Source organism: Aulonocara stuartgranti, assembly GCF_965226115.1.
Source record: "Aulonocara stuartgranti genome assembly, chromosome: 23".
Classification (NCBI taxonomy): Eukaryota; Metazoa; Chordata; class Actinopteri; order Cichliformes; family Cichlidae; genus Aulonocara; species Aulonocara stuartgranti.
Window position 1 is genome coordinate 7,073,678 of NC_138958.1, and position 27,193 is coordinate 7,100,870.

General features: G+C 38.3%; 2 protein-coding genes and 1 long non-coding RNA gene across 4 annotated transcripts in view; all 3 read right to left on the minus strand.

Moving 5' to 3' along the window:
* LOC309700276 overlaps positions 1 to 10,223 on the minus strand; it is a 29,341-nt gene extending 19,118 nt beyond the window's left edge. The window contains exon 1 of one of the 2 annotated variants that reach the window (XR_014274609.1): positions 9,855 to 10,223. This is a non-coding gene — a long non-coding RNA (uncharacterized lncRNA). Of the gene's footprint in view, positions 1 to 9,746 lie in introns of both variants that reach the window. The other variant, XR_014274610.1, reaches the window with a different exon arrangement.
* Positions 10,224 to 15,634: 5,411 nt separating this feature from the next.
* Positions 15,635 to 18,221, minus strand: faslg (Fas ligand (TNF superfamily, member 6)). The gene is made up of 4 exons (XM_082525412.1): positions 17,463 to 18,221; positions 16,865 to 16,910; positions 16,716 to 16,778; positions 15,635 to 16,632 (listed from the first exon to the last, which is right to left on the minus strand). The coding sequence occupies exons 1-4, from the start codon at positions 17,760 to 17,762 to the stop codon at positions 16,214 to 16,216; spliced, it is 828 nt and encodes a 275-aa protein (XP_082381538.1). The 5' UTR covers positions 17,763 to 18,221; the 3' UTR covers positions 15,635 to 16,213.
* Positions 18,222 to 19,648: 1,427 nt separating this feature from the next.
* Positions 19,649 to 23,929, minus strand: LOC309701307 (uncharacterized protein). The gene is made up of 5 exons (XM_082525411.1): positions 23,784 to 23,929; positions 22,732 to 22,772; positions 22,563 to 22,637; positions 22,290 to 22,479; positions 19,649 to 20,186 (listed from the first exon to the last, which is right to left on the minus strand). Exons 1-5 carry the CDS (start codon positions 23,848 to 23,850, stop codon positions 19,699 to 19,701), a joined length of 861 nt encoding a protein of 286 aa, XP_082381537.1. The 5' UTR covers positions 23,851 to 23,929; the 3' UTR covers positions 19,649 to 19,698.
* Between the last annotated feature and the right edge of the window lie 3,264 nt (positions 23,930 to 27,193).

The window sequence follows — 27,193 nt, forward strand, 5'->3', positions numbered from 1 at the left end:
TCATACCACTCAGTCATAAATGAATAATTAGAAACTTGAGCTGTATTTCAGGAAGGCAACTTTAAGTGTGATGATTTTATTGATAATAAATGAGAAAAGAGACAATTTGCAATGTTACGGGAAACATTTTGATTGCTTTTACCAAATGTAAGACTGCTGCACCTGTGCAGTTTGGTGTCTCATAAATCCTTTCATATATGGCACAGCATTTAGAACAATTTAACTCCTGCATGGCTCAACAATGGCACAATTAAAGCCAGTGACAAAAGTCCCTATCGTTTTAAAGTTTGTAAGATTAAGTAATTTAGGACTAGTGTTTAGTTATTCAAAACTTGAACTAATTAACTTGAATATTAAGTAGTATGAAAAGGTGAAGGAAATGCCTTATTAATGTTTATTATTATTATTATTAGTCAAATTTGTCAGTGCAACCTGTCTGTTGAGAAATTTTTTTTTTTGCCCGCCCCGTTTGGCTATTTTGCCATCAGAATTATTGTCTAAAGGCGTCCGTTGAGATTTTGAGATGAGGGATGTTGACATGACTGTAAGTAAATAAGTCTGTCCTACACTATTTCTGCAATAACTCAGAGGTTAACAATACTGATAAATTGTAGCTAAAAGTGGGATGGGTTTTTCAGATCACAGCTACATAAATCAACCGTCAGTCAAGAAAAGACCACAACAATGGAATGATTGCATTCAAATCTGCCAGTCATATTGCTTTTACTTTTTTGATATCACAGAAACCAACCTTTATGCTGTGGGAGGGTGATATAACCAAGTTTTTGTTTACTGCTGAGTAAATGAACCGTTTAACTGTTTTAAATGTAATTAGTGGTGGGCCCCAAGTGAAACCTAAAGGGCAAATAAACTCACTGTTCAACTAAGAAGGTAGTCCCAGCTTTGACGTTACTCATTTTTCATGCTAACGCAGACACACACTGACAAGGTGAAAAAAATCCATACACGTGCTCACACACACCTTCACATATCTTAGAAACATTACGCATCATTTAGAAATGATTTACAGCAACAGTGGGGATCTCAGGTCTGTTTTGACCTCCTTTCAGTTTATTCTTTTTTTGGCTAGGAGAAAGATAAAATCTGTACATCGAATATGAAGAGAGACATTGTTAGCTTAGTTGGAATTTAAAAACTGTCATTATGTGAAATTGCTGCCCTGTAACCAAAACCCCAAAGCCCCCAAATTAATATTTTATATCTAATTTGTTACATCTATATGAAAACCAAAGTTCAATCAAGAGCAACATGGCTGCATAAACCTTAACCCGTAGTTAGAGTCAGGCTATTTCTGACCCACCCTTTGAAATCTTGAGTAAAAAAAAACACAAATAAAATCAGTGATTAAACTAGCAGGTGAAAGCAGCAGCTTCTTCTTTTTCCATTTTTTCTTTTAGCCAAAAATCTTTAAAGTTTAATTTTGGCTTTGATAGTCTGTTGTTTTCTCTTAAAAGCTGAAGTCTTTTTGTTATCTTTGTTAATTCCTTTAATGCCATTTTCCAGGGCTGACAATTACACTCCTGCTTTGGATATAGCTTACAATCCAGTTCTAGAAGTCAGAATAGAAACGGAGACTATTTTTGTTGCAGGTATTCCAGAAAAAGATACTACGGATGTGGGTGGCATGGTGGTGCAGCGGTTATCGTGCGAAGCAGGCTATCACTTTCCTGGCTGTCTAAGGCCTTCTTCTCCTTCTCTGGAGTTCCTTTTGGTATTCAACCTTCAGTCCAAAGACAATAATGTTTGGTTCATCAGTGACTTGAGGTGACTTGACTGTAGATGTACAGATGTATAGACTTCTGTATAGCTTGGCAGCCTTTTCAGGCTGTAGCCCTTCTCTCACCCTGTGACAGCTGAAAGAGACTCAAATCTCCCCATGACCCTGATTTGGATGAGTGTTAAATGAAGGAAAACTGTTATCTTTGCTTGAGTAAATAAAAGAAACCCTGCAATAACAGAAAGCCCACTAATTAAAATGTTGTATCTGAGTTACATTTGTATGAAAACCAAAGTGTAGCAACAAGTAGCGTGCATATTCTAACATAACTTTGATATTTCTGTTTTTGTTTTTTCTGGGCAATCCTGCTTCCTCTGGGAATCTATAGAAATCGATGTTTGGTTATTCACTGACTCGAGGAATTTACTGCAGATGTGGATGTGAGAGTGTGTGGTGTGTCTCTATTTCTCTTTAGACTTGCAACCCCTGCAGGGTATTAACATTTTGCAGACACATGACCACTAACCAAGAGACATTAACTTAAATTTTGAACAGGTGATAGTCAGGCTGACAGTTTATGGTAAAGTGTCATGCAGGCCTGCAGGCTTTGGTCAGCGGTCCCCTGGCAACCACCCCTTGCTGGAAAAACATGCATTGCCCAACTGGGTGGAAAAACCTTACATTGCCTTGGTCATGCTATCATATTTCTGTGGTCGTAGTTTAAATGAAAGTGATGGATTTTTCTGGAAACTCTGTCCAGCTACACTCCAAGCTGAAAAGTGCAGCACAAACAGGTAAAAAAAGCAAAAAGTATGCCTTTTGAAACACCTTCTCCGTTATTTATTTTGTGTTGCACTATTTCAAGTTTAATAGAATAGCCTATTATTTTCATTGTAAATGTTCAACAGTTACAGCTGTTGAACATTTACAATGAAAATTGTAAATGTAAAAATTGTAAACCCCCCCCCCCCCCCCCCCCCCCCCCAAAAAAAAAACCAAACAAACAAAAAAAACAGCATCCCCTGTTTCATCCAAGAGTCAGCAAGCTCCATAAAGCACTGGCAGATAGTCGGGAAAGCACATTTTTCCCGGCATGAGGGCCAACTCTTGAGCAAAGTGCAAATTGACATGAGAAATCTCAATATCCCACCTCTATCTATGTGTCACACACACACACAAGCCCCCCACACATACACCCACGCACAGGGCTAATACGTAAGGCTAATTCTTACCTGCTGTTATGAAATACCTTATGATTTTTTTTCTTTAAAGTTTCATTTTGGGATTTTAAATGTAAACATGAATTTTTGTTTAATGACTTACAAAATTTAGTTATCTCTGTTATTTTGTAAAGCACTGAATTGTTGTGTGTAATGTCATTTCACATGGCAAACAATAAATACATTTGGAGAACTTCTAATCTTGTACAAACTTGTTCTTGTTCTTGATGCCACAACAGAAAGTGAGAGCATTGGCATGTCAGGTATGCCAGTAAAATATGTTACTGTTGTTTTTGTGGGTTACTCAGTTCCTGGTTTCACCATCCTGGTGGTCTGGGGCCTTTCTATGTGGAGTATGCATCTTTCTGTGTCTCTGTAGATTTTCTGTGAATATTCCAGGAAATCTACAAATACCAGAGGAATAAATGTTTGATTAGTCAGTCATGACTAATCAGTTGATAAGTTTGTAAACTTTAAACTTTTCCTTGTGATTTGGTCTCTTTTCTTTTCACATGGAGATAAATCCAAGTGAACTCCAAGTGAACCAAAATGCACCACTACAAGCCACTAGAGAATGTTCGGCTTGCTTATTGGCCAGGTGTGTAGGACAGGAGCAACAAAAGGTAATACAGGAAGAAGGTGCTGGGTTCCAGACAACTGGAGAAGATGGAGAATTTACATTTATTTCATGGCTAGCTGCCCGAACAGACCTTTGCACATCTATAGTACCTTGTCGTATTCAGAATTAAAAGCATATGTGTCTACAGGAAGTCTTTTTTTTTAGCTCATACTTGCAATGTACACTTGGTAGTTGGGTTGGATCAAAGTAAACAAACAAACCGCACTGAACTTCATTTGGAGGAGACCACCTCCTCCAAAGGGTCTTGGTGCGGTTGTTTTTGTTGGCACCTGAGTGCGATTACTGTGTTCACACATACGCAAGCGAACCACACCAATGGGGAAAATTCACCAGTGACCACCGACCAGCAACACAAGTGACATCACACCAATGACCAAATGACCACTGGCATGGATGTAATTGTGTGTGGTTGACTCTCTCTCTCTCTGTTAGCTTGTAATGGACTGCCTACCTATCCAGGATGTATCCCACCTCTTGACCCATGACAGCTGGCAGAGGCTGTTTACTTTTTGCAACCTACTTTTAGTCTATTGTTATTTGTTGTGAAACTTCAAATTGAACTGAGCTATATTTTGAACAATATTTTTCTGGATGCACACATGTCAACCCACGCTAATGATGTCAAGATCAAAGCTCGGAAAGTTCCAATTCAAATGCCAGATGCTTATCTTAAAAATAACCATCTTTATCTTAAAAAGCATCTTTATCTTAAAAATCCGTATTGCATGACTGAAAAATGAAGCAACTCAAATACTAAAAGACAAAACAAAAACTGGAGCTGCAAGCCATAGCAATGGTCGAGCAGAGCTATGGCTCAGGTGTCATGCACACTTGGGGTGCACCGATACACAAAATTCACGGTTCGATATTTTTTTGATACAAAAGAATGTTCATGCCTTTTTAATTTGTCATTTATTAAAATTACAAATATATATTTTAACTCAAAAGTACCGTTTTTAAATTTAATGTTGCTGAAACAACAAAGTAATAAAAAAAAAATCTATCTGATGGAGAAATCACTCATCTTTGGAAAAGAGAGTTTATTACAGAGAAATGGCTCTTTCCAAAATAAAAGCTATACTATATGCTTCTTCTGGGCTATATTCTCAGCAGCATATTAAACATATCAGGTCCCCATAAGGAGAATCATGTGCTAACGGCTGTCTAAATGACTCGGGTAAAGTTTGTAGCATGCGTGCTTGTTGTTTTTGTCTGCTTCCACTTGTCTTTGCACTAGGATGATGTCGGCGTAAATGTGCCGTCATATTCGTTGTGTTCCCACTAGTGCTGTCAGCGTTAATCTGAAATGACGTTAACGCCACAACACGGCAAATCTCTGTTAAAGAACTACCGCGGATCGCCCCGTGCGTGGGGCTGGACGGCCAACACCTTAACAAGCTAACTGCGCTAACGCACTAGTTCCCACCAATGTAATTGAGCATTGCGTGGCACATCCAACATACTGTTTTACTTTTGTCCATGACGCGCTTACCTTCAGGGTCATAATTCACATGAAAACCAAAATAGTTCCAAACGCCAGATCTGAATGAGGGTGGGGGAGGTTCAATTTGCCATGTTGCAAGGAGAGCTTAACTTCTGTCTCGCTAGCTTGCCCTGTGCTCAGTGAATCTGCGTTGCATCCCTAATTATCACCTACAGTATATTTCTTGTTGCTACTAGGTGGCACTATGACTCTGACAAAATATTGACACCTACACACCTTCACATTTGGAATCTGGAAAACCTATACTTGAGACATAAAATTTCGGATACTGCCACAAATGACCCAACTACCGCCATTACCACATCCTTTCATTCAAAATTTAACAACACTGAGATCTTTAAATTGAACTCCCCAAAGATCATGTTGATTAAATTAAATCTCCGGGAGGATTTTGTTATAGTACAAGGCCTGAGAATGGCAAAAATGTTGGCAGCATTACAAAATTTAAATCAAAATGGCTAACTTCCTGTCGGGTTTAGAGTATAGCTCCAAGAGACTTTTTTTTCCAACCTTAAGACATTACATAAGGCTGCTGAATCTCAGAGACCTTGATTAAACTAATATATATTTTTTTATATTGTAGGTGGCACTATGGAACCAGTTTGCAAAACCCAGAAAAAGCCACCATAAATTTTTAAAGCCATACACTCCCGGAGGGTGTGTGCTAAGTTTCATGACTTTTTAAGCTTTCCAATCCTCTCCACAACAACTTCTTTTTTCATGGCAAATCGCCATACCACCAGGGTCTGCTGTTAAATAAAAATTCAGAACTTTCACACTGAAGCGCTGCAACTATAGTTAACTATTATCATAGTCATTTGTTCTGGACTGGACAGGTTATCACACTACTATGAGATTTGGGCCTGATTGGATAATGTACATGTGAATGATAGCAACTTAAAATTTCATGGCTGAATGATCAAAATTTAACATTGTGCATTGGACACACTCTTCAATAAAAACAGAAAACTTTCCCAATTTAGATTGATTAACTTAAGCTGATAAAATCACGGGGCCTTGGGATTATTTTGTACATTGGCATTTGTTTACCAAATTTCATGTAGCTCGAACTATGTGTAGGTTATATTCTAGAGCAGTGCTCCCCAGCCCCTGCACCACAGACCGGCACCAGTCGTTTGGTACTGCACAGCGAGAGTTGAGGCTCAGGTGTAAAATGAATGTTTTTCAGGGTTTTTATCAGTTTTTAGCGTCATTTTTAAAAATAAAAAATCTTTTTTATCGTTAACTCTGTTTCCCTGGTTCTTTCCCCTTGTGTTATGAATAAATCTTCTCTTTTTTTGTTGTTGCATTTATCCGTGACATTTTAAAGGCCGGTCCATGAAAATATTGTCAGACATAAGCCGGTCCGTGGCACAAAAAAGGTTTGGGACCATTGTTCTAGAGTCATTGCACAAAGCCCATTTCCAAAACCAATGAAAGAGGTAAAATTTCACCAGACCTGATGTGAACTTTTATGAGTTTCTAAGCATGGTTAGGCAATCTAAAAGGTGATGAGTTATTCCATTGATGTTTAACCCCACACACTGCACTACAAACTGTCATCAAGACAGCAGTTTTATATCTGAGTGTGTGTACAGTAAACATATAGTATCATCACATTTAGTCAAACTCAACATGTCACATACAATTTACATTAAATTTAAAGTTGAAATTGAACATTAGAATTGGAATTATCGGAATTAATACAATATTTATGAAGTAATTTTACATATGCAAAAGAGTTACTTGTGCTTCCTAAATACTGGCTGGCAGTACCAAGGAGTGTTATAAAATGATAATTTGGCGCCCTCTAGTGATAGAACCTGAACTTGCATGTTGACATAAAGTGAATCCAGCGGTGGGGAACCCCAGGCCTCAAGGGCTGGTGTCCTGCAGGTTTTAGATCTAACCCTGGGTCAACACACCTGAAACAAATAAATTACCAGGCCTCCAGAGAACTTCAAGACACGTTGAGGATGTAATTTAGCCATATAAATCAGGACACATCTAAAACCTGCAGGACATCTGTCCTTGAGGCCTGGAGTTCCCCCAGCCTGCATTATAAAGAGCAAGGTTCTGGAATATTACACATTCAATTATTTATTTATTCATTTATTTCAATTTTTAAGTAATTTATGACACATTTCATTAATTAATTATATATGTAATTAATTATTGGCACATTTAATTGTGGTTTTTTTTTTTCCAAATTTTAATTAATTATTGACACATTTAATACATTATTTAATGATGTATTTATTTAATTCAATTTTTCATTTCTGGCCCTCCATACTGGAAATTTATGGAGCATAGTTATAAAAGGTCCTCTGCTAACTGCCGCTGACAAAATAACATCAGCACAAAAAGGAGCTTCAGGGCAAGGGTTTCTATGGCTGAGCAGCACCTGTAGGCTGTGTCCACATATAGATAATATAGTGGCTAAATATTATTATTAATGCACAGAAAGAAAATTAAATTCAGTTTAAAATTGCACATGCGCTTGTATATGATAAATAATCACGTTCCAATATTGTCTGTGGCTGAAGTGCTGTGGTTTCTAAACGCTTCCACTTTGCAATATTACATCTTATGGCTGGTTGCGAAATGTCTAGGAGGGAAGATTTAATAGACTGACATGTTGCAATGATGACACCTTATTACAGCACCATGGTTAAATGTAGCAACCTCTTTAAAATAACCTTTACAAGTTGTGTAAAAACAGAATGCATGGACTACGCTCTTCCTCACATCAATGGGAAAGATTCCAAGATAAAACATCTATACATTTATATCTTCAGATTTGAGCATTTATTTCACTGGCATTAATAATTATATTGTTATTCCACCAATCCATCCATTTATTTTTATATATTTAGGGTTTCCAGCGGGCTGGTGCCTATCGCTGTTATCATAGGGTGAAAGGTGGGGTATGCCAGGTCACCAGTCTATTCTCACATTCACACCGATTGCTAATTTAGAACTGGAGTCCATGCATATCTTTGGACTGCTGGTTGCTGGTGCATCTGGAATGAACCCATGAAAGCAGGTGGAGAACATGCACTGGCAGGCGGATTAAACGCCCTGTTTTGTTTTCTCTTTTCTTTTCTTTTCTTTTCTTTTCTTTTCTTCTCTTTTCTTTTCTTTTCTTTTCTTTTCTTTTCTTTTCTTTTCTTTTCTTTTCAGGAAGAGGCTTTTCATTTTCACAGTATAGTTTTAGTCTACCGTAGTGTGATGTGAAAGTAGCTCAGTATGTAAGAATTTTTCTGGATGCACACGTCTGTATAAACACCCACACTAATGATGTCAAAAACAAGGCATGGAAAGTTCCAGTGCTTATCGCTCATAAAATCAGTATCGCATGACTGAAAAATGAAGAAAACTCAAATACTAGGAAAAAAAAGGGCAGTTCATGTGTGATAATGACTTGATATGGGGAATTTTGACATAGCTTTGTATCATGAAGGTGGTCCCGAGCAACTGAAACTCTAGATGTGTCAATAACCGCACCACATGAAATTCCCGATTTAGGCTCTCTTTTAAACAATGTTGCTGTTTAACCCCACTACAAACTGTCAACAAGACAACAGTTCTATATGTGAATAAGTTTACAGTTACTTTAAGTGCAATATTACCTGCCAATCATTTTCATAAAAAACTATCAAGTAGCACAATTTTATCTTCCAACTCAAGTTGTACTTCAATGTATTGTTGTGTTCTTTTCGCCGCAAAATTATACGTAGTTTAAACATGATTTTCACTTGGTTGCACGGTCGGTTTGAAGTTTGGTGACTTCATAGTTTCGTGCAAACATCTGCCCACCTGTGGCTGAAGATGAATTACAATCAGTGCCATGATGTGCTTTTTGATAGAGCCAGTAAAGGGCGCCAAAGTACTACTGTTTGGATTTAATGTGAATCAACCTCTATGTTCAGGAGTAACATCATTACAAGCACCGATATTAATATTCGCCTTAACCCCGAAGAAAATGATTTAGTTCGCCGAAACAGTGTAGTGAGAAAAAATAAAGTGAGCCGTAGCCTTTCACTTCTTGTCACAGCTTCAGCCAAATGATGGTGCCAGGCACATGACTCAGTGGCTGTGTGACTTATTTACAGTAACACAACAGAATAGCAAAAGTTTAGAACAACTGAATATCTGTTCTCAAGATCTAGCCTTTTTTTCTTTTAGTATTAATCCGCTATTATTTATTCATTTTGCTTTGCAAACCCAAAATCTTCTTATTCCGGCTGCTCCCTTTAGGGGTCGCTAAAGTGGAGCTCTAGCTGAGATCCTCCTCTGCAACACCAAACCGAAGGGAGACAAGCCATGCCTCCCTTCACTAAACCTCCCCTGTTGTGTTTTCCTCTTACCTGTGTATCCACCATCTCTCCTTTTCACATTTCCACACCATCTAACCGAGCCTGTCGAACTTTATCAACCTGTGTGTGTATATGTAGTAGTCAGTCTTTTTCTAATGGATGTTTATTTTTTGCTTTTAAACCACTTTAGCTTCAGACACACACTCAAGCTCTCCTTTTCACACAGCGTGTTTAATCTATGTCTCCAAACGCGTCAGTTCCTACAGCTATTTAATGGTGAATCACATTCACCGTAGGCTGCGCCTTTCAGTTTCAGTTTCCTTACCAGCTAACGTAGAAGTCTTTTTTCTTAAATCTGATGAGTGTTTAGTCCAATTACTGGCTGCTACACCGCCGAACAGACATCGGGAAAGGTTTATTCCTGCAGGCCTACCTTTGATGACTGCAGCTCTGTCAAGGCCACGTGCTGCCAAAATAACTGGTTTATCCAAACTGCTGCTTGAGGCTTCGGACGAGGACCTTTGTGATGACTTTGTCTGTTGATGACTCTTACGGTGACAAACTGTTTGTGCATCAAAGCTGGAACACGTCTCACGTGTAAGCTAAACCTTCCTGCAGCCGCTTTGAAGTCACAGCTACGTGGTTTTGCTTTGTCTTTCAGCCTGATAGATGTGAAACCTTATGAAGACTCCTTTGATCTTCCTCAGTCTGATTTTTTTTTTTAGATGAGTCCATTGCTGAAGTGATCTGTCTTACAAGTACTGAAGGGTAAATTAAGACATAAGCACATAAATAACCTCATTATGATTTGGGGAAATGCTCTTGTTTGAGTCTGATTGCTACAGGGGTGTGTGTTATTTCTTTTAACCAATCTGGACGCTGCTGTGTAACTATGAGATCAAACTTTATTTGATTGCCTTCCTTACTCTATTAAAAACAAAACCCCCTGCAGTTTACTGAATATCAAGCCTGTGGCCAGAGCCGTGGGTTAACCCCTTGAAGTTAGGGGAACTGAAATAAGTGTCTCTGTATTTGTTCTTGTCTGGTGTGTAAAACAGGCAAAACTTAAATTACCTGCCCCACACACTCGAGAAACGTATATCATTACTGTGCCAAAAAGGTGATCCACTGCCAAAAAGTGATTTCCGGTATTTGCCAAAAACTGATTGCCTGTATTTAGAATGCTATAAATGAATTGTTGGCCTATAATATGTGAAGCATATGCCAAATGTATCCCTATAATAATTCATAATATCAATTCATCTTGAGCCACAAACAGCATTGCTGTCACAGGTTAGAAGCCACAATCAAACTTATATACAGTCAAGCGCATAATTATTCATACCCCTGGCAAATTTTGACTTAAAGTTACTTTTATTCAACCAGCAAGTTTTGTTTTGGGGTTTTTGTTTTTACTGGAAATTACACAGGCGTCTCCCCAAAAAATAATAAGACGATGTACAAAAAGCATCATTGTGGAAAAAATATTTCTCAGCTTTTATTTATATTTTAGCAAAAAGTGTCATGTCCAGAATTATTCATACCATTCTCAATAATCAGTTGAAAAGCCTTTATTGGCATTACAGCAATCAAACGCTTCCTATAATTGGAGACCAGCTTTTTGCGTGTCTCCACAGGTATTTTTGCCCATTCATCTTTAGCGATGAGCTGCAAATCTTTCAGGTTGAAGGGTCTTCTTGCCATCACCCTGATCTCTGGCTCCCTTCACAGAATCTCAATTGGATTCAAGTCAGGACTCTGGCTGGGTCACTGCAAAACATGAATGTTTTTGTCTGCTAACCATTTCTTCACCACTTTTGCGGTGTGTTCTGGGTTGATGTCACGCTGAAATGTCCACTGGTGCCCAAGGCCAAGTTTCTCCGCAGACTGCCTGATTTTGTTGTTGCGAATCTTCATGTATTGCTCTTTTTGCATGGTGCCGTTTACTGTGATTAGGTTCCATGGTCCATTGGCTGAAAAACACCCCAAACGCATTAGGTTACCACCACCGTGTTTAACAGTGGGGATGGTGTTCTTAGGGTTGAAGGCTTCTCCTTTTTTACGCCAAATGAAGGAAACATCATTGTGACCAACCAATTCAATTTTTGTTTCATCTGACGTAGGCTGCCGGGGATTCCCATGCATTGAGTTTTTCCTTTCCAGTCACCTTTCTCACTCACTATGTGTTAATAGACCTCGCTGCATTGAATCATATCTGTTATTAACCTCTGTCTCTCTTCCACAGCATGTCTTTTATCCTGTCTTCCTTCTCTCACCCCAACCGGTCGCGGCAGATGGCCGCCCCTCCCTGAGCCTGGTTCTGCCCGAGGTTTCTTCCTTCCTTTTCCTTCCCACTGTCGCCAAAGTGCTTGCTCATAGGGGGTCATATGATTGTTGGGTTTTTCTCTGTATCGATGAAGCGCCTTGAGGCGACTTTTGTTGTGATTTGGCGCTATATAAATAAAATTGAATTGAATTGAATTGACCATAACACAGAAGACCACAAGTCTTCTTCTTTGTCCAGATGAGCATTTGCAAAGGCCAAGCAAGCTTTTGTGTGCCTTATCTGGAGAAGTGGCGCCCTCTGTGGAACACAGCAGTGTGCAGTGTCCGTTGGACTGTCTGCCTTGAGACATTGCCACCAGCAGAGCCCAGATTCACCAGGATGGCCTTGGTGGTGATCCTTGGATTCTTTTTCACCTCTTTCACTATCCTCCTGGCCAGCACAGGTGTCACTTTTGGCTTCTGACCACGTCCTCTGAGATTTTCCACAGTGCAGAACATTTTGTATTTTTTAATAATACTTTGCACTGTAGCCACTGGAACTTGAAAACATTTAGATATGGCCTTGTAGCCCTTTCCTGACTTGTGAGCAGCCACATTGTGCAGCCGCAGGTCCTCACTGAGTTCCTTTGTCTTAGCCATGTCTGTCCACAAACCAACTGCAGAGAGCTGCTGTTTTTCACCTGTTGAGTTGATTAAAACAGTGATTCTCAATTAACCAGGGTACTTAGGATGCTTTAGAACAGCTTGGACTATTTGGAATGATATAGAACTTTGAATTTTCCCAGAGACTGTGACAGTTTGTGAAGCATATGAATAATTCTGGACATGACACTTTTTGCTCAAATGTAAATAAAAGCTAGGAAATTTTTTTCCCCCATAATAATGCCTCTTGTACATCATCTTATTATCTTTTGGGCGACACCTGTGTCATTTCCAGTCAACAAAAAAAAAAAAAAAAATGCCGGTTGCATAAAAGTAACTTTAAGTTAAAATTTGAATAATTATGAGCGTGACTGTATCCTTTATTTACCCAGTTAAATAAAGTCTTGTTGACATCAAAAATGTAGTTTTGAAATGTCCAAGACATTAACAGAGATTGCAGCTAATATAACATCATAATTCTATAAAGATATTTTAAGTGACCAAAAGGGACTGGATTGATTATAGTGAAGGTACAATAATGCAGTCATAAAGATACCTCTTTCATAATTTCTTTATTTTATATAGAAATTTATTTATAAATCCTGTTCACTATAGTCTATTTACTAATATAAGTAGACAAAACACATATTAAAAAAACACATTAAAACAATTGAAATCACTTTTTGCCCGGCTTACACACATTATTCTAACACAGGTGCGACCTGGCCCTCAGAAGTTTAGGAGATAAATATCCTGAAATATCCAGAGAGGCACCAGCTTGTTCAAAATGTCTGTAAGGACATTCATCAGGGACGGTGTGTGAATCTCTTTTGTGTCATGGTGGTCGATAACCATGTTTTTAATCCCAAATTAGAGAATGATACTCAGATGAGGGGAAAATTCCAAGAATTTCCAGGGGGATGAAGGTCATTAATCTGATGCTTTTCTAACCTTGTAGTTGGTCTTTAGCATGTAACGTCATTTGAATCAGATGTTGTACACCATAGGACGTGTTTCAGCATCTTTATCTACAGTACTATTGTTTTCACTTTTGCACGGGTCTTGTGATGTCTGCCTTTTGCGACAGGGGGTGCTGCAGACCCCCGCCTCCCTCCTTTTTGGGTTCTTGCATGTGGCACTAAAAATATGATGAAGTGTGCAATTTGAAAAAGGTTCTTAGGCTTTGGAAACAGGGGCAGTTGGCAACACAAATGGTAAGGCGGCGAATTGAAGCTTTAATGAAGTGATGCATCAGGCAGCAATTACTCACACATTTAAATTCACTTGATGAATAAGATCTCGGTTTTTTTAAATTTGTTTTTATCACTATGATCATGGGTTTTAGAGCATCACCCTAACGTATGAGACTTATACATTAAAAAAAGAAACTCAAAATCACACCTTTGCGTATTTGTTAAACGTACCACTCCAAAACCATGCCCACTACAATAAAAACTCCACTCATCTCAAGACTCTGGAACTGCAGAGAACAGTGAGGTTGATGGTGATAACGTGAGAAGGTCGGTGTGATGCTTTGCATTCCATCTGAAACTCAGTCGGATACTCAGTGTTGTCAAGTGGGCAGAGCTTGGTTGGAAAAAGGTGATGACAATGGGTATTTTCCTATTTAATCATTAAAACAAACCTCAGTATTTAGAGTCCTTGTTACTTGCATATTTACATCTCAACGTACAAGTTCAATTACTATGAAGCTGTTCTGTGAGTTGGCTCCTAAAATATTTCTATATTGACCAGAATTCTTTCCTTACTTCACATCAGCTTTGGTAAAACCTTTGGCACAGAGAGTGTAACTTCGATCCTTTGATCTCTTGCACTTATTTGGAAAACACTACCACCGTCACTACTAGTATGCATAAGAAAAGTAGAACAGAGCGACAGTGCGCGAGAATTCATAATAGCAAAAAATAAACCAGAGACTCTGTATGGGTGGCAAATAAATTTTTAATCTTTCTAGTCATCTACTTGACTTTAATTTTCAACATGTTTGTGTCAGCCTCTTTGGTGGATCTAAAAGCCACAGGGGATGTTTTGCTCAGGCAGAGAGTAACCGCTTATCGCTTAGCTTGATCGTGTGATTGAGTTATACATATATCTATATCTATATATATACAACACTCTTTTGCCACATACTATCTAATCTAGTTGTCAGACGTATAAGGTTGCGATTAAGTCTTACCGAGGAACTCATTTTAATGTGTGTTTTTGTTTGGCAACTTTTTACGCAAAGTTACAAAAGCTTAAACGTAAGGATTTCAGTTGCAGGGCCACCACAGTGAAATGTGTGTACAATAAAGATTATGCAGTAATGCAATAATTTGGATTTGTTTTATAAAGTGCAGCAATTATATTCCTGTCTTCAGAGGTTTAGAGGGCTTTGGAGGCAAAAGCGAGACTTAGTATAGAGTATTGCTTTCAACAGCCAGTATCGAGATGATTATAAACAGTGAATATTGGAACAAGATGAAACCACAAGCCTAGACCAAGGCTTCACCAGACGGATTTATACCGATGAGTTAACGCTGAACACCTTCACAGCAGTGGTTTGAATAACGCTTTCTAGATAACTCTGTACAGCTGCATCTGGAGGAGAGGCCTCAGCAAAGTAGAACAGACGTGGTTCACTAAATGACGCTGAATTTGTTTAGCACAGCAAAAGAAACACAATTAAATGCACTTCACTTGCTCAACTGTAGACTTCCTTTAAGGACTGCACAGTGCATGAAAAATATGTTTCATTTTTGCTCTTACTGATCATTAAAGACTGTGAAAACAGTAACTGCTGAGATAGTTTAATCCAAATTATGATGTTTTAAAGGATTAGTCAGGTCTCATTCACAGTTGTACAAGTGTCTTTTAAGCACAAAGTCTTTCACATAAATCAGGATGCACGCATGCACGACCCTCGTGATAGTCTCACAGGAAGGAAACACGTCAACCCTGTTTCAGTTTTGTCCCTTCATTTGTGCCCAAGCTGCATTTTCTCACATCTACTAACATGTGTGTTTGTGGTGTACAGAAAAAGAACAGAGCAATGAGGGTGCTAAACTGAAAAAAAAAAAAAAAGTTGCAAAAATGCAAGTACAGATGCAGCGTGGTCTCTAAATCATCTATGAAACGATTAGCAGGAAAAGGAGCTTTTAATGACTGGCTGGTTTTCAGGCTCCTTTTCAGATTTAACTGAAAGCTTTAAAGAAAATCTCCTGAAGTGTTAAACTGATGCTGAATCTGAGTGGAACATATGGAAATGAGGGTCATTATCAGTAGTAAATTCAGGTTGGTGTCTTCATGTGAATACTTTCCAGTGGTCATACTCAAAACTCATGTAGGTGTTCCTCATAAGACAGACTCCTCGCACACCAGATGTCAAATGGAAATACTTTATTTATTAACAAATGTTTGCTCTTTCGTCTCCTGTTGAAAGAAAATAGGAGTATATACTTTATCTGTATATACTTTTAAACTTAAGCATAACAACATTAGTTTTATAGACAAATATTTAGATCAAAACCAAAATAAATACTTAGAAAATGCTGAAATTAAATCAGAACTTTAGTGTCAAGTGACTCCCCCATTATCAACAAAACACACAATACTTCTTTCTGCATGTGGTTAATTTAATGTCACTGCCTTTTTTAAGGTGCCATTCACGAGAATGTGCACTATTTCCCTGTTTTTACCTTCAAAGATCATATTATGCAGAGTGCAGTTATTGTGTATGATAGAAATAACATTCGATATATCAGTCAAATAAAGTAATGAGTAAGTTTCACTTCTGCCTGAGTTGTTTACATTCAGTTGCGTACAATTTCAATATAGGACACAATGCCCAACACCCCGGATTCTTTAGATTTTGTATAGACCAAAGAAGTTGCCATAATGCGAGTGACTAAGATATCTTGGGTGGGATACATTCACATAAACTCTGTCATATTTTTCCAAGTGCTCGACCGAGCCGAGGTAACTCTCTGTGGTCCACGAGTAGCTCGTCTGCTGAGGGCAGAAGCCCCCCCTGTGGGCTTTCATCAAAGTCCGAGGTCGGGTATCTGTTGCTCTCCTCACAAACACAGTGTGATCAAATGAGGATATACGTGAGCATTGCTTAAAGATCAACTCAACCCGTGAGTAAATGTGGTAGAATCCGGTCTCATTGACCTGCAGAGCACCATCTGCAGTGAGATAAGCCACTGCTCCGGAGATGAATGCCCCACTCGCCCTTGAATCCCATCTTAAAGTCATAGGGTGTTCTGTTGTCTCAATTCGCCCTGCCAAATGAAAGATCTGATGTTAACAAATGTGCAGTTTGTAACAATCAAAGAGCATGGCTTAAATTTAAAAAAAGACTTACCTATCACATGTGCTGCAGATCTTTTGCTTTTGTCCTGACCATTAAGGCCAGATTCATCAAGACCTGAAACAACACACAGATTAGAGTCACATCATCTTTTCTTATTCTTTAATGGGAAAAAAAAAAGCTGTGTGATGAGAGAGGCCTACCGATTTGCTTCTGGGGTACACTAAACTCAGCCGCAGGTTGGTTCACCTTCAGTAAAACAAAAGTGACATAGAAGTCTCAATACCACATCATAGACGCTGTGTCTCAGTGCTTATTTCTAAAACTCGCAGAGAGAGGATATCCTGTCTCACTGGACTGGTGACCACAGATGGAACAATGAAGCCCTTGGTATGCCTTTTAAATGTCAAGGCACAGCTAAAGAATAACACATCTGTAAACAGTGCCAAACCGAAGTTAATTAATTAGTAAACTTTGCTGGTCTGCTAAACTTTCCAACTACTCTTCCATTCTCCCACCTTACACCTACCCATCACTCCCCCTCTATGCATGGGTGACAGTAGTCACCTTTTTCACTTTTGGTGCGTGTCACCAATTAACACATCTGAAAAACCAAAACCGAACATAAAGGAATGTTATTAAAATTATGTCTTTGCAAATGTTACTTACTCCCCTGCTTTGTTAAGAGTCATCACATCATTACTGTATCTCTTTCTTGATTGCACTAATCATTAGCTTATTAACTCACTGTAAGATCGTTGGATTTGTTCATTCTTATGAATTTTCCATGTTAGTCCTTACCTCTCCATCACTGTTCCTCAGTTGGTCCTCTAGCCTGGAAATCTTAAAGGCTTCAAATCCCAGGGCTGCAAACACGAGCAGAAACAGAAAGAGCACGACCAATGCAAGCCCGGGGCTGATTCCCATGCAGCCCTTACTCTTCCCACGGCTCTTCATTCTCTCCTGGGCAGGCGGGAAGGACCAGCAGGGTATAAGACTTGGAGGCTGAGCAGAATCCTGCTGTCTTCCTCCTCCTCCTCCATCCACAAGAAACATTTGTGGAAATGGATAGTTCTGCTCAAAGTTCACGGTGCAGGCCATACCACTGATCTGTGATGTGTGACAGATATGTGCATCTATGTCCTCTGCAAAAAGGAGGTGTGTGCTTTTGTCTGAGCACCTCTGACTTAAAAGAAGCTATCAAGGCATTCACCACCCACAACCCTCCCACGCATTGAAGAGAGCATGTCATTTTACATGAAAATTTTAACCACTGCTTATTTCCTCTGGGCTGTTTTGTTGTTTTGGGTTCGTTTGTGTTTTTCAAAATATTGCCATGTAACTTTTTATTTAAACGTTATCAAATAATTTGGTTTTTCTATGCTTCATAGGTCACCTATATGAGTGTACTGTGCAACTAAGTCTGAGAAGAAAGGAAGTTAGAGGTTTCAATTGACCCTCACCTCACTAACCACCTTACAAGTCACTTGAGACATGAAACTTTTTCACAAATTCCACAAAAGGAAAGATTGAGCAACTACAATCACCTGCACTGGATGTTAGAAAAGTGTAAAAAGTCTAGCTGCCCAGTTGACATAGTTCTGAGCTTCTTTACTGGCCTTTCTGGTTTGACAAACTGAAACTTGAAATTTGAACCAGAGAGAGATGTCGCACAAATCTGAATCGTTTTAGAGAATAAACACGTCATTGTCAAATGGTATTTTTCCTTTGATTTACTCTTAATGAGACACAGTCTGTTAGTAAACAGTGATACAGCAGTTTCAATAGCACACAGAGTATTCTTGGTGGGATGATTGTGCTGCCACATAAAAGAACGCACATCTCTGCACTGGCTTTCCTGCCGTCTGCTTGTGAAGACTTGACAGCAACGATACTTCAGAGGTGAGACTCAACCCCAACCAATACCTCAGAGATGGGCTTCCAGGAAAGCTGAGCACACACCGCTTCCCTCCCTGCTCAGTGCATTGTTAATAGCGTTGTGGTCTTACTGACATTTTGGGTTGGTTTCCTAGGATATGGAGCAAATGCGCCTGCCATCTCATAGTTGTGGGTGCAGCAGTTTCCATTACCTATTATCTTTCAATCACAAAATTCTGCTTACAAGCACAAGTAACCCCTATTAGTGGGCTCTTGGGACAAAAAAAAGTGTCTTTCGAGTTTCGACCTTGCAGCTGTGAGAGCTGCAAGACATTTAGAACTGCATCGAAGCAAACGATTTACATCAGCTGTGAATTTAACTAATAACGCCCATTGTCTAGATTCTGTAGTCTTTATCTTTTTTTGGTATTGGTATATTTTAATCAGTTCGGTGCAAGTCCTCAGTCCTGTCCACAACTGTTTCATTTTTCCAAGTTCATGCAGAGACAGTGGGAACTCCACCATAAAGTGTGCAATAGGTTCGAAGTAAAATGGCAACTACGTCACACTTAACCATAAATTGCACAGACTGCATTTAGTCTACAAGCTGATGTATCTGTTTCCCAGAAGTGTCATGCTGAAAGCGGTCCTCGCAGCAACAGTAGCAACAGCTTTAGCAGCAAAGAATGGGTTAGGTGGGAGGGTGGGGTTTTGGGGTCTAACCAGGCCGTCTACGCGGCTGCTCCAGTTAATATAACCTGAAAGAGAAGACTAAAATGAATCACTGAATCAGCAAGTGACTCTATCAATTAGTTGTCTTCTCACACATTCTTCTTCTGTTGCATAATGGAAGTTGATGTGGTCAGGATGACTGACTTTGCTCAGAAGTGCCTGAAAATGACAATGAACTTCTCTACCTGAAATCAACGACATTACTCATCCTCTTTGGAAACATGCAATTTCCTTACACAGCAGGTTTTGTAACTTTGTCCTAAAATACTTCATAGTTTTCATAAATGAAGCTATTGTTATGACATTATATGACAAGAGACATTTATATGCTAATATAAACTTTGGATGGATGTGCTAAATGAACACAGGAGATGAAAGAGTTTTCAATAAACCATTGTATTATAAAATATGTAATATAAAAAACAAGTTATGTGTCAGAGTCATCATCAGAAGAAGAATAACAGTCTAGTCCCAAGACATGACCAGTCCTTTCCTCCATTGTCTCAATGTTGGATGACTTCCCAGGTATCCTCCCTGCTGCTCCACAGTTTGAGTTATTCTCTTGGAAGGCAGCTTTCTGCCCAACAGTCTCTGATACCCCATCTTTGCTTTTCTCTGAATATATTTGTCTTGAATGGGAATTATTAAGATTTGGCAAGCCACACTGCAGGATCCTGGCAAGACTCTGCGTTTGAGAGGAACTAGGCTGAACTGGTGTTCCTCTGAATGAAGCAGCAGCCACTGCCAGACGAGTTTGATCAAAAGAAAGCGGCTGGTCCTGAATTGCGCACATGGCCTTTGAGGTTTCAGAGACCAGCTTAGTGGGTGCAAAACATCCTGCCATTCTGCTAATAAAGACACTTTCATTTTGCTGACTGCCATCGTTTTGTGAGTCACAGGTCCGAGGGTTTTTAACTGTAAATAAAAATGAACACACGTGAGATATATGTATGACCAATACCACTGTCTTAAAGCAACAACAAAACACACAATGTTAATTTCACAGGATAACAATTTGTGTTAAAGATGATTATGTTTTAATATAATTTTTTTACGCTACATCTGGCAATTTAAAAATTGTGTTGTTACTGATATAACTGTTTGTTCTAATTTTTATATTATTATTTTTTTTCCAGGTGGTCTCAAAAATATTATAGAATATTTTACTGAGTATCAATATGAGAGATTGAAATGCATTATGTAGCATGAACGTAATGATGCATTAACCTTCTCTTTCATGGCGTGCATTTTTAATTTCTCTTTGCTATTTGGGCTGATTGGGACCTGATAAAAAAACAAAACAAAGAACTGACTTTTTACCTGACTTTGCTCTACAAGGGCCTGATATCCACATGAGGACATTTGTTTTAAAATTTGATAGAACAGTGGCAGCATAATGTCCTTGTAGAGCCAAATTTAGTACTGTGGTCTAGACCAGCAGTCCCCAACCCCCGGGCCTTGGACCGGTACCGGGCCGTGAGAGTTGAGGCTCAGGTGTGAAATGTGCGGTTTTCAGGGTTTTTATCGGTTTTCAGCGTTATTTTGTCATCGTTTTGATCATTAACTCGGTTTTCCTGGGTCTTTTCACGTGTGTTATGAATAAATCTTCTTTTTTTCGGTACCGGTACTAGTTTTATTTTGTTGTATTTATCCGCGACACATTAAAGACCGGTCCGTGAAAATATTGTCGGGCATAAACCGGTCCGTGGTGCAAAAAAGGTTGGAGACCGCTGGTCTAGACAACCCAAAATGTGATGTCCACATATGTGGACACCAGGTCCTAGGAGGTTAATATTTACAAGGTAAACACCTTACATTAGTCAAATGTAATGTCAGCTCAAAATAAAAAAAAGATGTATATGCTAACTCACAGATTCTATATTGTTTAGTAAAGTCTTGTTACAAGGCCTTGCGTTACAGTTGTGGTCTGCAGTTTCCATCCAGTCATCATGAGCATGAATGTAAGGATAGTTGTAGGCTCTTCATGATTTCCTTGAATTGTTTTTTTTTTTCCAGAGAAGATTAATTATGTAACATTAAAATTAAATGACTTTAAAAAACAGGAATTGGGGCGCAGAAGTTTAAATTATCACTTATTCTAATTATTATTATTGAATTTCTCTAATTCACACAAGATCAAAATTTAGGATGAAATATATAATTTGATAACTCTCGCTGGATGTTTTCCCACTGTTCTTGGCAAAATTACTAGAGTTCATTTAAATTGGTTATTTTCATGTCACAGACCTGGTTATTCAATAGGATTGAGGCTGTGGCTTTGGCAAAGCCATTCCAGGATCTAAACACATCAAAAAACATGTGGACACTCGTGTCCATGTTTCAACCATTTGGCTAAACTGAAGGGAAGTTGTAGAAGTTGAATGTAGTCCCCTTTCATTATATCGTCTACTTTGTGTAATGTACCTGTACCACTGACAGCAAAATGGCCCCACAGCTTCATGCTACCACCATTACCAGATTTACCTGAAGGTGCATATACTTTTGACCCTCTGAAAAGAAAATTCAAAATAAACTCATCCTGGAAAAAGAACTGTTCAAAGAAATCATGAAAAATTGCCATTCATGGTATTGATGGTACCATTCATTCCTCTTATTCATGCCCATGTTGAGTGTATACATACAACTAAGTGTTTTCACCGTCAACATCTTGGAGTTTTGAAACCTGATGCCACGAGCTGGTGATGGATCTGAATGCGAAACTCAAAGAACACACTCACCAGCTCAGCTTGCCCTGGTCTATCCTGCTTTCTGAAACTAATAATGGCCATCATTTACAAATATTTTATTCAGTATGAACTAAAAGTAGCAAAGTTGTTACTTAGGAGTCACTTAAGCTTTAGCTTCACTTTTCAGACTTGGAAATTATGTATATGGTTTATCTTATTTCCACATTACACATTCAGACTGTATTTTTTGTGACATTCTAAGATGAAATATTCTCATAAGTCAAAAAGAAAAACTATTAGTTTCACTCAAAGCAGAAGATTAACTACTTACCAATTGCTGGAGAATCTTGCATATCTGCTCTTCGTTTGCAATAAGCTCGAGGAGTCCATGGCTTGTGTTTACAAGATGGATCAAGAACTCGTAGTTTGGCAATGAAGCGTTTGTACTCTTTCTCTAAGGCCTCAATGTGCAGCTGAAACTCTCCTATCTTCCTCTCCGGGTAATGAGAAAGTTGTGATTGCTGGAAAAACAACAAGAACTTGGTAAAGTATAAATAAATAAATAATAAAATAAACCCAATCTTGCTTTGTTACAAACACTCACCTGTAGATAATACTCAATTTCATTCTTGATGCTGGGGATCCACTTTTTCACAGCAGCAGCTGAATTAAGAGTAGACTGTGAAAGGAAATGGCTTGATGAAATTAGCCAGTTAAGTGAATTATGGTGACAATTTCATGACTTTTGTGTGTTTTGTTTGCTTCTTCATTACCAGCTTTGGTCGACGCTCGTGAATATCTCTGAGGCGTCCCTCTGTAAAGGAAAAGAAACCAGTGTAGCCAAAGTCCATCTAGAACATAAGTGAGCCCCCCAGCGAGGTGCAATACCATCTTAGATAAAGTGCACAAAGTGCCAGTGAATATCTTCATCAAAACATGGTCAAAGGTCACAAGGAAGATATTACTAATAACATAGATAAATTAACTAACGAACAAAAAAATCCTGCTAAATATTCTTTTCAGTAGCACAACAGTTACTTGCCTTGAGATTCTTAGCATAATGTTGCCTCTTATTAATTATTTTGTTTTCCTGCAGAATAGCCCGCAGGCCATATTTTATGTGTCTGTAATCTAGAAACATGTCTAACCACTCAGCCATCTTGGTCGACCTAAAGGCAGTTATTTGGGCAGTTATTCTGCAGCCTTATGAAAATGACCTTAAATTTCATTAGCCATCTGGGCATGAAATATTTATTTACAGATTCACTTCATGAAAATGCTTCTAGTATCATCCACCTAACTTTATAGATAGATATAGATAAAAGTTACTCCCCTCTTGTTTTATATCTGGGGAAGTTTCTGATTAAGAAGTACTTACTTGTCCCTACTGGGAAATCATCCACAATCACCTTAAAGCTTTTATGTAACAGTCATCTTACTCTTCTTTTTTCTATTTTCGAACATAACAACAGGTAAAAATGCAAACTTATATTTTAGTTGCTTTTGTCTCTGGTTATCTCTGGGTTTCAGAAGGGATCGCTTATGGTCGGATATGCGTTTTCACGTGGGCTAAAGCCTGTGTATTAAACCAAGTGAATATGTGAGAATGAGAGACAGTGGACAAATAATGCTATGTAGTCCAGCAAAACTCCTACTTTTTGAGCTTTGGTGAGTGTGTAAACTACAAGATTTCAATGTATGTTTTTAATTGGACTAGCAGCTGAGGGTTAGCACTACTGTAGTTAACAGGCAGAGCTAGCTGCCCCCAAAGCGGCTTGTTTTTATCAACTGAATGCATATCGCACTAAACGTATTACCCGCTTACCCTCTCTCTCTTTCTGGAGCCACAGTCTGTTCAGTCTGCCCTGCTGTTTTTCCTCATTTCTCGCCATTTCCACTTCGTCCACAAAAACCGCTGCGAATAAGGAAAAACAATATCACGTGACACACAACAGCCCTCACGTGATCTCAACCAACATAACGCGAGAGCAGCAGTTAAAATCGCAAAATACATGCAATCCCTCGTAAAACCAAACCCAAAATGTTTGTCTTGTGGTTCGTTGGTAAGCGAACGAAATGAAATGTAATATATGGGTTAAAGCGTGCAAACCAAGTGCATTTCTTTTTATTATTATTATATTATTATTATTTTTTAAATATTATTATTATTATATTTTTTAATCTATTACCTGCAAAGGAGCAGGAAATCCGAATATTCAAGCAGAATCTGTGTAGAAAATAGTGTACATAACAATCGCCCCTGTTACAGATTTATTACATGCAAAGTTGTTAGACATGATTAGATATGTTTTGTGCTGGATAATTATTTAAAAAAACAGACATTACTTAAAAATATCTAATAATACTTAAGTAGCTTTAAAAAGTTCGGGCGATTTAAAATATAATTAAGCTACTTAAATGTAGAATTGCACTTTTCATAATCACAGACGTTATACATATTCTTAAATGGAAATTATTCATTCATATATGTGCATATCAATTTAATGCAGCCGCTGATTAGTTTACTTACTCATGTACTGATGAGTAAATGTATCTATAACAATTAAGTTGACATATCTGCAACAAAATGTAAACAATCATTTATACTGTTTATTTTATTTCAAGCAACTAAGACGTTCAAATGAATTATATGGAGTAGAAAGAACAACATTTTCATCCAAAATATAGAACAGGGAAAGTAACAAAAAGCCCCTTTAAAAAAAGACAGTAGCGCAACATTGAAATACTAATATAAATTACATTAAACCTGTACTTCAGTAAGGTATTTGAGTAAATGTACGTTAAGTTACATTCCTAATCGCTGTCATTGATATCCAGTGACGTTTACCACTGTAAGATTAACAGCACTCTAGTCCAGCCTAGTCAAGCACAACAACTACTGGCAATATTTGGGTAACAAAATACATCCTCAAACATATTCTTTAAATTTGTTATTTACATATTTCTTCACAAGCCTTGACATGATAACAGTCTAGCCTATGGGTGTGCAATCTGCTCCATATATGGTGGCCTCCATAATGTTTAGGATAAAGTCACATTTCTATAGTTTTGCCTCTGAAGTGCAGATTTTCAAATGTAATTCAAGGGTTTTTACATAAATCGTGCATGAACCAGAATTACAGCCATTTTTATAAACAGTCCCCCATTTTCAGAGGCTCAAAATGAATAGGAAAATTGACTGACCAAGAGGTTTCATGGTCAAGTGAAACCTGTTTCACTGTTATTTCATGACAAACAAAGCAGACATACATCTCAGCAACACCAAAAGGCCAGAAAGATCACAGAAAACAGAGAAGTGAATAATTTTGTATTATAAATTATTTCCATAGTTAAGAATAACAGCTTTGCAATATCTAACCAAGTCCAGAACTGTCAAGAGACATAAACCATGAAAGGAAATACTGAGAGTGCAAACCACTGATTACACTCAGGAACATAAAGGTCACATTTGAGTTTTCCAAAAAACATCTAAAGACGCCTGCTTAGTTCTGTTTAAAAAAATTCTTTGGAAAGTTGAAACCAAGTTGAACTTGTGCCAGAATGGGAGGAGACAAATATGCTCATGAACCAAATTGCATTATCTTTCAAACATTGTGGACTTCAAGTAGTCATTGACTGCAAAGGGTTTTTTTTATCCAAGTATTAAAAAGAGTCTATAGTTTTTACATTTATTTTAGTTTGTCCTATTAATTTTGAGCCTCTATAAATGGGGCACTGTGTATAAAAATGACTGTAAATCTTAGATGGTTCATACAAAAAAATTTAACACCTCGAATTAAAGTTGAACATCTGCACTTGAATCAAATATTGATTGTTTGATTTGAATTGAATTTGATTTAAAAGTTGTATCCAAACTTTATGGATGACACTCATTTGGGAGTTTTTTGGAACCTACATTGACTGAAAAATGGCAGTGTGCGGCCACTGAACCTATAGTTTAATTATAAATTTGTTTAAAAAAGGAGCCGTATCAGACTCGATGACTTTATAAAGCTTTTCAACATATTTTATTTACACTTTCCTCACAGTTGCTGTACACACAGTTAGATGCCGCTCTCCCGCTGCCAGCCACACAACTCCACAACAACAACGACATAGGACCCCAGTCAGTCTTTTAACCCGGCGAGGCGTGATTGCGGATGCCGTTGCAGATGCATTCGCCTACCCTGTAGCGACACCGCCGACCACGACCCGCCACACCGACACTTTCATCGCGCAGCTGGGGTGAAGAAATATAGAAATAAAAAGAAGAATCTGTGAATTCTTTCAGTGAATCAGATTATAGAACTAGTCCAGGCAGTAAAAATGCATTTAAGCTTTTACATTTCCAATATACCCACTTGATGAGACCTGATATTACCTAAACGTTAGGAAAATTTAGTCTAGTTCTTTGAGGACAGAGCAGTTGACCTCTATCTAATTTGCATTGATCTATATTTTGTGTTAGTAAACTTGTAAAACAGGAGCGATGTCATTTAGTTTTACCCAGTGTAGCAGATGGTGTGAGGGATAGCTGAGCAGTGGAAGCACAGATGAAAGGGCCTAAAGATAAAAGGCCAAAACTAAATACAGCAACTAGGAAAATCGTTCAGGCCCAGTTTATTAGTTTATTTTGATGACTACTAATGACGCTCAAGAGGAGTTGAAGTTCTTGCCTAAATAGTCCAGGAAGGACTCTTCCTATTCCTTGAGACCAAGTAACCATAAAGTAAAGTCCTGTGCATAAGTCTTGAGTCACATCTCTCTCTCTCTCTCGCTCTCTCTCTCTCTCTTTTTTTTTTTTATTAAAAAAATTGTTTCCAATGATTCAGTTTTTCTTGTAAAATTTTCAAGTGCTCTTTTTATGTCTACTTTCCCCTCATTTTTGGCCCATTTTCAGATGATTTTTTTGGAACCACTTTACATTGACCTTTGGGTCATTCATCATGAACAATGCACATAACTCAAGGGATGAACCAGTGTTGTGTCTACACATAATAGAAAACCTAGTAAAGAATCAATTTTCAATTGTATGATTTGCCACTCTTTTTTTTTTTTAGCAATTAGACTCTATATGGAATCCTTACGTTGGGTGAGTGCTGAGTGTTTGTATATGTGTGCATGAGGGTGGGAATGCATGTTTGTGTCTGTGTGTGCCTGTTTGTCTGTGTCTATTTGTCAGGTCGGGTCTTAGACTCCACCTCTCTGGGAACTCCCAGGCCCTCCAAGGCCTAT